This window comes from Lynx canadensis, chromosome D1 (assembly GCF_007474595.2).
Source record: "Lynx canadensis isolate LIC74 chromosome D1, mLynCan4.pri.v2, whole genome shotgun sequence".
NCBI lineage: Eukaryota > Metazoa > Chordata > Mammalia > Carnivora > Felidae > Lynx > Lynx canadensis.
Window position 1 is genome coordinate 76119737 of NC_044312.2, and position 12044 is coordinate 76131780.

General features: G+C 42.7%; 2 protein-coding genes across 6 annotated transcripts in view; both read left to right on the plus strand.

Moving 5' to 3' along the window:
• The window catches only part of HTATIP2 (HIV-1 Tat interactive protein 2), a 29618-nt gene extending 25899 nt beyond the window's left edge, over window positions 1–3719 (plus strand). For all 5 annotated transcript variants that reach the window (XM_030332246.1, XM_030332245.1, XM_030332247.1 and 2 more), the window contains 2 exons: window positions 1983–2044; window positions 2988–3719. In XM_030332246.1, the coding sequence (XP_030188106.1) occupies window positions 1983–2044; window positions 2988–3213 (288 nt within the window). In that variant the 3' untranslated portion in view covers window positions 3214–3719. The remainder of the gene's footprint in view (window positions 1–1982; window positions 2045–2987) is intronic.
• Window positions 3720–6425: 2706 nt separating this feature from the next.
• The window catches only part of PRMT3 (protein arginine methyltransferase 3), a 143740-nt gene continuing 138121 nt past the window's right edge, over window positions 6426–12044 (plus strand). Inside the window, 5 exon segments of the mRNA XM_030331855.1 lie at window positions 6426–6615; window positions 6863–7021; window positions 8629–8711; window positions 10405–10454; window positions 11103–11205. Coding sequence (XP_030187715.1) covers window positions 6900–7021; window positions 8629–8711; window positions 10405–10454; window positions 11103–11205 — 358 coding nt within the window. The 5' untranslated portion in view covers window positions 6426–6615; window positions 6863–6899.

Here is a 12044-nt window from a genome sequence, read left to right on the forward strand (position 1 = left end):
TAAATAATGTAAAATTATAAATAATACAGAAAGGCATTAAATGCATTAGATTCTTTTTTTTTAAAATAATGACAGGGACTGTTTTTTGCACGGGTATGTTTAATAAACAGGAGTGATTGGAAAGATAATTCCCAGTGTCTTTCCCCCTGTGGAGTATCTGGTAATTATGAAATAAGATGTAGCAGCTCTGGTCTTGAATATTAGCATGGAATCTTAGCATGAGAAGAGACTTCGAGGCAGTGATTCTTAAACTCTTCCTGAGTAGGTGATATTTATTTTATTATTGGGTATGGCTCTTGCCCTCAAGGTTTCTTGTTTGGGGATCTCCAAGGCTAGCCCCCAGTTTGGCAAATTGTGAGAAGTTCTCACAGGCCTCAGCATATACACTCACAGCCACAATTTATTACAGGGAAAGCAAAGGCAGTAAACAGGGAAGGATGAATGGGGTGAAGTCCAGAGGAAATAGGCACAGGCTTCCAAGAGTCCTTTCGCAGTAGAGTCACACAGGCTTAATTTTGCCGCAATGAGTGTTGAGAATATGAGAGAAAACTTTCTGACCCCAGGAGTTGAGAGTTTTTATGGGGTCAGCCACATTGGCACCCTGAGCCTGGAAAAAATTATAAACTTCCAGAAGGAAACCAAGTGTTCAGCATAAACCACATTGTTTATACAAGCAGTTTAGGCGCTATAAACTACCCTACCGGTTGGGTAATGACAGGGACACTCCTGAAATCCAAGTTCCTAGACACAAGCCAAAGGTCAAGTGGGCCTTTCTAAGATAGTAGAGTCTCAGCCTGCTATCTTAACTCTGTTATGCATGCTGCAGATAGAGACAAAACATACCTTTGTAAAAACTAAGGGATTTGTCCACATAAACACTTGCATGTGAATGTTCATAGAAGCATTTTTCATAATAGCCAGAGCGTGAACAACCCAAATGCCCATCAGTTGATGAATGGATGAATAAAATGTGGTATATACAAACAAAAGAGTATTATTCAACTATAAAAAAGGCATGACACATGCTATAACATGGGTGGACGTTGAAAACTTTATGAGGGGCTGGTCACAAAAGGCCACAACTTGTATGATTCCATGTATATGAAATACCCAGAATAGACAAATCTATAGAGACAGAAAGATTAGTGGTTGGATAGAGCTTGTGGGAAGGGGATGGGAGTGAATGCTGGTTGGTGTGGGGTTTTTTGGGGGGGGAAGGTGATGAAAAAATTCTAAACTTATGTGGTGGTGAAGGTGGCAGAGCTCTGTAAATATAGTCAAAAACATTAACTTTACAAAAGTGTTTAAAACTACCCAAGATTGTGTGATGCATCAGGTTAGGTGCCGAGTGAATGGTATGAACAGGCCAAGAAAGAGGGGGAATTCATGCCACTGAATCCACACGGCCTTTAGATGTTCCCATGGCCTGAGCTCCTCTGGCATTTCTGTTCATAGAGATGCTGGCATGAAAATTCATAGTTTGTTTAATAAATTTAATTGAAAGCCATCATGTAGATGTAATCTCACTGTCTCTTGAAATTTGATGGGGTTTGTTAGGAAGACAGTAATGTAGAGGATCAGTGGGTCTTCTGACTTTACTGGAACTACCTGGAAACCAAAAAAGGTTGATGTTCGTCAGCCTGCGACATTAATTCTAGACTAAGGGGAGGTTATTCATTGATGGTTGAACGCCTAACATGTTACTTACCCTCTGGATCTATTTTAAAATCAGTCACACGAGAGGCCGGGCTGACCATGCAGCCATCCTCTCATTCAGTACATCTTTTTGAACTCTCTACTGCCTGTGAAGATTAAATGATCTCTTCCTTAACTTCCCAGAATCTAAAATTCTGGATAAGGATATTTATAATTATTCGACCTCCAGAAGCAGATTATCTTCAAAACCCCAAGGTATTCCCTCTTAAGCATTATGATGCATTGGTCTTCTTGATTAAACGCTAAAATTTGGTTTTTATTAACAGGGAGAAGTGGAAGCTAGGGTTGAAGAATTACAATTCGAACGTTACTCTGTGTTTAGGCCTGGGTAAGCATTCATCCTGCCCACGAGTATGCCGCTGTTCATTCTTCCCTAGAAGTTAGTTTTTCATTTGAAGAGGCTGACAACTAAGCTCTCCAAGATATGAAAGAAGCTGGCTGGAGATAGATTGCTTCTCTGAAGAACATACCTTTGGCTTTGGAGGAAAGGGCGGACACTTTGGTAGTGCCAGGTTCAGAGTAGTCTGGAATTTCCTGGGTAGCTTTTGCTGCCTTAAAAAAAAAAAGTCCTCTTCATTCACCAAACAAAATATCTTTTACCCATTGGCTTAATCTGTTCAGGCTGCCATGACAGAATAACACCACAGACTGGGAGGCTTAGGCAACAGAGATTTATTTTCTCACAATTCTGGAGGCTAGAAGTGCAAAATCAAGGTGCCATCAGAATTAGTGTCTGGTGAGGCCTCTCTTCCTGGTTTGTAGATGGCCTGACGTGGTCTTTCCCTTGTGTGCACATGGAGAGATCTCTGCTATCTCTCCCCCTTCTGTAAGGATACCAGTCCTATCAGATCAGGGTCTTACCCTTATGACCTGGTTTAACCTTAATTACCCTCATAAGTGCACTGTTTTCAAATTTTTTTTTTTTAACGTTTGTTTATTTTTGAGACAGAGACAGAGCATGAACGGGGGAGGGTCAGAGAGAGGGAGACACAGAATCTGAAACAGGCTCCAGGCTCTGAGCTGTCAGCACAGAGCCTGACGCGGGGCTCAAACTCACAGACTGCGAGATCATGACCTGAGCCGAAGTCGGACGCCCAACCGACTGAGCCACCCAGGCGCCCCAAGTGCACTGTTTTCAAATACAGCCACACTGGGTGTTAGAGCTTAAACATGAATTTGGGGGAGGGCATGGGCACCATTCAGTTCATAACACCCTCTATGGTCTGAATACAATAAACCATCTCTTCCTCGGTTTTTCTTTTTCCCTTTAGAGTTCTCTTGTGTGATAGGCAAGAATCTCGTCCCGGTGAATGGTTGGTTAGGAGGTTCTTTGGCTCCTTACCAGAATCTTGGGCCAGTGGGTACTCTGTGCCGGTGGCGACTGTGGTTAGGGCAATGCTGAACAACGCAGTGAACCCAAGTGGCAAGAAGAAGGAACTGCTGGATAATAACGCCATCCATGACCTGGGAAAAGCCGATGACTCTCTCAAGCCGTGACCATGCTGGGGAAATGCTTCCCTCTGTAAAATGCAACACTCACCACCTAATTGGTACTCTCGGTGTCTAAAAGAAGTCAGTGTGTCTTAACTGCGGTTTCACTATTCTCAGCTGCCAGATCCAATAAAAAAATTATTGTGTTCTGCATCAGCAGTGCAGAGCCTGCTTGTCCGTATATGTACGTCACCCAGGGAGCTTTTCAAAATTAGATTCACAGGCTGTGCCTCAACCTCTGAATCAGAATCTTCAGGGTGTGAGCACAGCGATCTGTTGATTTGTTTTAGCTTCCCCTGGTGGTTCTGGTGCCACTGGTGGGGAGGCCTGCTTTGAAAGGCTTGTCTGCCGTCAGAGCAGCAGTACAGACCTTTCATATTTTGCAGGGGAGTTCTGTTCCAAAATTGTCATATTTGTGTTTCTTAGTTACCCGGTGCTGACTGCTGTATTTGTGTAAAGGAACATTGTGCCTTACTACTTCTTTAAAATATGTAATAAAAGTTATTACATAACTGCGCTTGTATAATCATGGGGAAGTTAAACATAGGAAGGAAAACAAATGAACAAGTCCTGGGTGCCTCTTATATGGTTAGGAAATGTCCAAGTATTAGTGGTAATATGTAGCATTTTGGTTAGTTGGGTGGTATAATACTGGTTAGTATTTATCAAGTGCCAGCCTTTACATATGCTATGTGTCTTGTAACCCTCCAACAATCCTTATAATCCTTATAGGTTTGAGTATTATCCCCATATTTTAGATGGAGAAACTGAGCCTCACTGTGGTTAAGCGCCTTGCCCCAAAGTCTGAAGCTGAAGACCTGAAGCTAGGAAATGGCAGAGCCAGGATTCTAACCCAAGTCAGCCTGACTGCATAGCTTGTATTTGTAACCGCTCTATAAAAGCCTCCAGTATCTGTGTATTTCCAGGAAGTTCCATTAATTGTGACTGGATTAGTACATGCTATGGATGAATAAAATTGAAATATGTGGTTTCTTTTATAGGGTCTAGGATCCCTGTAGTAATTAACCATAAAATGTTCACATAGCCAGTAGAAGTGTATGTCAAGGTGCACACTTGAAAAACTATGGACAAAGAAAGATGCAGAAGGAAGGGTCAAAGTCAAGAAGAGTACACAGTGTTAATTTCCATCCAGGAACAAAGGGTAGTGGTGAAACTTGTCTTAACTTCTGTGCTGAGGGAAACAAAGTGATTTGAGTGATTCAATTTTTACAGAGTCTAGGGGATGCCAGGTACCTTTCAAGCTTCAGTGAACACCAGAGGATAAAGGCTATCCCCTTTAATTGGGAGGGTATATCTGTAGAATGGACTGGACATTCCCATTCTCAATCACCTAGGAAAGAGATGTATTTTAGGATGGGGTAGGGTCTTAGGATGTGGACTTCAGAAAGGAGAGGGAACATCTTGATCCTGCCAGGCGGGGTTCCTTTGGGGCTGGACTCTGAAGAGCCTGTGGTTTGGGTGATAACAAGCGTGGGCTCCAAGAAGGGAGGCATGAAACGAGGGGACCCTATGAGGATATACTGAGGCCTGTGGGAAACCAATATTTGATAGATACTGTCCTCTAGGAGAGGAATACATTCATAAGAGTTTAGCAATACAGGGCATCATTTTCATTCAGCAAATTTAATGAGTACCTATTAGGAGTTAAACCATGTTTATGTGCCAGAGAAATGAAAGCAAAGAGACAAGGCCCTTACGTTCATACACAGTGCTGGGGGTAAGACAAAAAAAACAAACAAAACAAAACAAGCAAATGGTAGGTGCTAAGAAAGAAACTAAGTGGGGGCTGCTGGAATGGCAGTGGAAACTTTTAGAAATGGTGGTTTGTATTTGTAGAGTATTCTTAGCAAAGGCCTCATTAGCTCTAAATCAGAGGCTGGAGGGTGGGACCCAGAGTGAAGGGTTGAGTTGAGATGGAAGTCAGGATTACGCCCAAGCCAAGGTAGTACATTTAATGGGATAAACGTGCTAGCCTCTGGGACTAGAAGCCTGCGACAATTCCCTACAGAAGTGACTGCTGTCAACTCCCACCTGACAAAGCATTCTGTGGCTTGAGTACATGCTCAGAAGGAGGAAAAATGGCATAAGGTAGGAGAACGTTTGTATTCTTCCCACATAGTGGCCGTAACATTACTTTCTAAACGTATGGAAGAGCATCTCTCCTTCGCGTAACCGACAGGGTCAGCTGCTTCCCATTGTTCAGGACAAGTTAACACTTATGTCTAAGCACTTTACATGTATCAAGTCATTTTATTCCTACAGTAGTTCTGTGGCTAGTGAAGTCACTATCCCCGTTTTGTAGTTGAGGAAGTGGCGGCAGTGAGAGGTCTTGATCTTGCTCAAGATCACAGTAACAAAGTGACGGAAGTAGGATTCAGACTGAGTAGGTCGGCTCCGGAGTCTGTGCTCTCACTTAACCACTGCACTTTATTTTTTTTTTAATTTTTTTTTTAACGTTTATTTATTTTTGAGACAGAGAGAGACAGAGCATGAACGGGGGAGGGGCAGAGAGAGAGGGAGACACAGAATCGGAAACAGGCTCCAGGCTCTGTGCCATCAGCCCAGAGCCTGACGCCGGGCTCGAACTCACGGACCGCGAGATCGTGACCTGGCTAAAGTCGGACGCTTAACCGACTGCGCCACCCAGGCGCCCCAACCACTGCACTTTAAAGACTAAAATCCTTAAAACGGCGCCAGGCTTTGGTCCCTATGTAGGCTCTTGTACACCCACAATGCCTCCTGTAGTTCCCTCTCCCCACCCTGCTGCACCCTGCTGCAGGAGATCAGGTAGCTCAGGAATTAGAGTGGAGGCCCAGGCTCTTGCCTGCGCTCCGCCGCCTCCGCCACCAGAGGGCACCCCAAGCGGGCCGCTCCTCCACTAACTGCTGGTTCCTAGAATAAGGGACGCACAGAGGGCGCGGTGCCCGCTGCAAAACAGCTGTGGCGTCTCTCCGCCTCTGGGCTCGGGGGCGCGAGTGAGAACCTCCCGCTAAGACCCGCCGCAGCGCGAGGAGGAGACAAAGTCACGTCAAAGCCTGCGACGTTCAATCCCCGCTTCAGCGCTTACTCTGCACGCACTACGTCAACCCGGAGGCTGCAGGAGGCGGAGCTCGGGCTCTCGCCCCGCCCACCCAACTCACGTGACCAACAACCGTCGCCTCGGGGCCGGAAGCCCTCCCAAGCCCACGCGCGCGCTCTCGCGTTTCCAGGCGACCGGGAGCCTCCCCAACTCTGGGCCCTGCCGCGCGCTGGCGCTCGTTCCCGGTTTTCCGGGCCCGGAGAGCTCGGAAGCGGCTGCGCGCACGCTGCCCAGCCCGGTCCCCGCCCCCAGGCGCGCGGGGTTCCGGGGCAATACAGCCATGTGCTCGTTAGCGTCGGGCGCTGCGGGTGGGTATTCCTGGTCCCTTAGCACCCGGTTCGCCCAGCCCGAAGGCCGCGCCGCCGCGGGCCGGGAGAAAGACCCTCCTATCCCGCTGCGTCCCCTGGACGCGGGGTCGGACTGTGGGGCCTGGCAGGGAGGGTGAAGGAGGTGCGCCGGCAAGGGCCGCGGGGAGCGGGGCGGGGGCAGCATCACCACCCCCCCCCACCTCTGCTTCACGTGTGCCCTGCTAGCACTGGTGTCCGTCTCGGGCAGGGCTAATCGTTTGCGTGTGCTAGGCGGCCGGGGTGCTATGGAGGACGAAGACGACCTGCCAGAGCTGTCCGACAGCGGTGACGAGGCCGCCTGGGAGGATGAGGACGATGCTGATCTCCCCCACGACAAGCAGCAGACCCCCTGTCTGTTCTGTGACAGGTTCGTCCACCCCAGTGCCAGGCGTCACCCCCAGGGTGCCGGGCCCTGTGGGTACCTGTGGTCCGCAGTCGAACCCGAGCGCCCTGCCCTCAAATCCTTGAACCAGTGGAGTGATGGTTTGTTGAGAAGGCAGAAGCACAGTGGCTATAGAGAGAGAGCCATGAACTGGAAGGCCGGTTATACTAGTTCTCTTCGACAGCCTCAGTTTCCCCTTGTGTGAAATAAGAGGGTTTGGACAGAATCTATGGTTCCCAAATCTAGTTGAGCACCCTTTAAAGTCTCACCTGAGACTTTAAAAAGATACTGAACTCTGCACCACAGCACTTCTAAATCAGTCATGGGATCTAGAAATTTCCTATTTTTATAAAGACATTTTCTGAGGTTATTCTAATGAATAACCCGTTTGGGAGTCACTAAACTAGATAATCCCTTGGGTCCCTTCCAGCTTTACCATTCATTCTATAATTCGTTTATAAGTAGAGAGCTACTCAAGTTACAGCAGAGCTTCTCAAGTTACAGCATTATTTCCATTTCAACTATCCAAAGAATCATCTTTCCTAGGTAGGGGCTCCCCACCTATGGAAGAGAAAGGAATTGATGCATTTTTCACTTAGGGAAAAAGAGACTGCAGTTTCAATAACTTGTTCAAGGTCACAATGCTGTGGTTTTCTTATATCCAAATCCCTATACTTTGCACTTAAAGTTCTGCCTATTCATCTCAGTAAGCTTTGACTTTGGCCGACTTTCTGGGCAAGTGGCTTGGCATTGGCCAGTATTACTTTAATAAACATTTGCCAGTTTCCCATAAATCTGGGCATGGTGCTGATTGGTGGTGTATTAGCTCCTCTTGATTCGTCATTGTTCTCACATGTAGTGTCATTTGCGTAGGTACAGAATGTCTACGTTTCCTTTAGTTGTCATAAAATAATATTTATTGAGCATCAGGGATGTACTTCTCTGTGATAGGCTGTATATAAGCACAGCAAGGTAAACATCGGTTGTAAACTAACTGCTGCATTTGTGCTAGGCGCTCAGAAGTATGCAGCTTCTCTGCTGTATATTTCTATCTTAAGTGTCCTTCAGTTTTGCAGGTCACATAATAAAGAGGCCTGGTCCTCACAATGTCCGTAACACAAGTACTTTCAGAACACTACAAGATTACCTTTGAAATATGGCACTTTGGGAATATGCCAGCTGTAAAAATTACATGTTATGCTTTATTTCTAAAAGCAGTTTGAGCTGTTGCAGTTCAAAGCCTCTGGAAGCAGCACTGACAGAGAGGAGAAAAGAATCTTCTGTAGGGAATTTTCATGTCTTGAGGGAAATAGAATCTATCAAAGGGAGTTCTCTTCCTTAAAAGCCTTCTGATCATCTCAGTGCTATTATTTGGCAAATAAATTAACTTTGACATTTAAAAAGGTTGTTAGGGGTGTAAAATGGGACTCAGAAGTTCTAATTCCCTGTAGTGGTGCTGGGTTCCTCTCATGTACAGGTACGTTTGTTTTTTTCTTAGAAACCACCAGAAGGGGGGGGTATATATTTTACATGAAATCCATATTTAGACTTTTGAGGGGACTGTTTCATAAAGCTGTCGCTTGATTTTTCAGGTTATTTACATCTGCTGAAGAAACATTTTCACATTGTAAGTCTGAGCATCAATTTAATATTGATAACATGGTCCATAAACATGGTGAGTATTTTTTAGAATAAAGGAAATTGTTGTTGTGAAATTTAAGTTCAAACTTTGTATTCTTCCAGAACTTTCCTCTACAAGTTCAATATGGTGAAAAATATAGGAGCAGCCTATCTAATGAAGTTTTTTTGACAAGTGGCCTTTGAAGAAGGACTAATTATAAGTCATTCTTCTAGATAAGATTCACTGTATTTAAGCTTGTATTGACTTCACAACTAAAAAGGAAAAAACAACATTGGCATGTGATTGCATTTTTATCGTATTAGAACTAGGGAGAGCAAGGACAGAAGTGGGCTTTGGAAAGGGTGGTGGTCGTTATGGACAAAGCTCACCAGGTCAGAGCATAACATGAACTTCAGGGCATACAAAGTTGAGTTTGGTAAGAGTATAGAAAAAGGAATGATGAAGTTAAGGTGGTAAGCAAAATACTTAGATGATGATTCTTTTGAAACTTGCATTTACACATGCTTCCTTTATAATTAAAGTCTTCTACTTCTTTAAATGGATGCAGAAGTGCTACACTATTCCACTAAAATTAAATACAGAATTGTTTTTTTAGTCCCTGCATTTACTATCAACTAGAAAAGACATTAAACATGTGATACGTTTATAAATCAATAAATTCAGCTGCAACTGCTTTTGTAAGACATGAATGATTTATTCTCATTTGTTTTTTTATGTGCATTTTTTAATGTTTATTTATTTGAGAGAGAGAGCGTGCGCACAAGTGGGGAGGAGCAGAGAGAGAGGGAGAGAATCCCAAGCAGGCTCTGTGCTGTCAGTGCGTCCCTTTATGTGCATTTTAAAACTGAGCTGGAATCATACTTTAAATATAATTTTGAGGTATGCCTGGGTGGCTCCTTTGGTTAAGCACCTGACTTCAGCTCAGGTTCGTGAGCTCAAGCCCCACATTGGGCTCTGTGCTGGCAGCTCAGACCCTGGAGCCTGCTTCGGGTTCTGTGTCTCCGTCTCTCTTTCTCTGCCCCTCCCCTGCTTGTGCGTGCTCTCTCTCTCTCTCTCAAAAATAGTTACGTTTTTAAAAATAATTTTGTAATTTTTTTATTTAATAGAGGTTTTTGTATGCTATTATGCATATAAAACATTTTCAACGCTGTTATATTTCTCATAACAACATTATTCATGACAAATAATGCCCAGTTGGTTGGACATTCTATTGCTTTTCCTTGCTTTAAATCCTGCTTCATTTCCGGAAAGAAGAGAACCAGAGAACAAGCCTTATTGTTTTTTAACTTACATGATTTAACTTAATGTAAAAGCTATTTCACTTTGTATACTCCATGTCTGACAAAATTATAATTTGGTAGGCACCCTAAAAATAGGGGATTTAAAACTTTTGGCTGTAATATCAACTGTCAAATAGTTGTTAAAATCTACAACCAAATTTTCCTGATTTGTGTTGTTTTTACAAATGAGGATTTGAATTCTAAAAATTAATTTCCTACTGTTTAGAAATGCAAGAAAAACATTAAAAACTGTCATCCATATGGCTGTTTCTTCAGATATTCAGAAGTATTAAAGTTACTATTTCTAGTTCTTAAGAAATTCAAAATATTGTAAGTTGTAGTTTAGAGGACAGAAATATTTTATTATTTAACCTCTATAGAACAGGTCAATTAGACAAACTCCTCTTATATGAAAATAGATGAATTATCTTTTTTTTCCCTTTTAGGACTGGAATTTTATGGCTACATTAAACTAATAAATTTTATTAGACTTAAGGTAAGTTGGTAGCTTAATTTATAATTTTGCTTGGAAACAAAAGAAACACCACAGTGACTAATGATGCCCTGGTTTTAGAAAAATACAAAGAACTGCTAAATGAGAAACTGTTTTAGATTTAGCAGTCATCACATTGGGGGAATCGTGGACGTTAGGAACTTGTCCAACATGCAGCACCAAGTAAATGAATACACACCATGCTTAGTAACGTTTCATTTTTAACTGTGTCTAGGAGGTGAATTGTTGTTATGTGAAAAAGTAATTGAGTGTCAAATAATGGGAAATACTGATACACAATATTTCTCTAAGATCAGAAATAATTTCTAGTGTGATTCCAAGTACTGTGGTTGTCTTTTCTATTTTTCAAATACTTTGTCCTTTTTTCTCTTCTATTCAAATGAATGTTTATGTTGCCACTTCCTCCAAATCCAAACAATATTGAATCCAACATTGAAACCATATTGCATATTAATGTAAGCAGTCATCTAATCAAGTTAATGAAGTGAGAGGTGAACATAGACTCTGTAAATAGAGGTTTTACATAAGGTAGACATGGTTCCTTTTTTTTAACTTAATTTTCCTAGTTTTTGCTAGGGGTGGTTTGTGATTATATACAATGAAAAAACATGCAATTAATTTTATATCCAGAATCCTACAGTTGAGTATATGAATTCCATATACAACCCAGTGCCTTGGGAGAAAGAAGAGTATTTGAAGCCAGTATTAGAAGATGACCTATTACTTCAATTTGGTAAGATGAACTTACAGTATCTACTTTAATGCAGGGTCATTTGTAATGGCAAAATGATGGTTAAAAGTGTTCTAGGAAAATATATTACCTCCTTAATTCTCTGAAGACTTCACCAGGTGGTTGGTCTCAATAGGAAAGTTAACTTTAAGAACTGCTAGTCACACTGATCATTACCAGAGAGAAATTTAGAAATGGGAGCTTGTTTAAACATTGTATACAAGATGTTCTGAAACATAGGGAGACTTGAGAGAATAATTTTTCTTTTTTTTTTTAACATTTATTTATTTTTGAGACAGAGAGAGACAGAGCATGAACGGGGGAGGGTCAGAGAGAGAGGGAGACACAGAATCTGAAACAGGCTCCAGACTCTGAGCTGTCAGCACAGAGCCCGACGCGGGGCTCGAACCCACGGACCATGAGATCATGACCTGAGCCGAAGTTGGACGCTTAACCGACTGAGCCACCCAGGTGCCCTGAGAGAATAATTTTTAATTGTAGGCTACTTTTTAGTCTACTAAAATTGACTAAAATTTTAATTTAGTTTGCTAAAATTAATTAAACTTTTAATTTATTTTAAATTAACCATAATTTTAAAATCTGATTCAAAATAATTTTAAAGCAGACAATAATATTTGTTGCTTCTGTCTGACATATTTAAGTCTGATAATTGACTTTTCTTAAGACATCCAGTTTACTGAGATTTTATTTTGATGCAGAACAGATTCCACTCATTTCCTTGGGCTTGCCTACATGCACTAACTCTACAGCCTTCCTTGGGGCAGGGCCACTCTCATCTCCTGACTGTAGCTTTCTTACTTAGTTACTTGCTCTGTGCATTG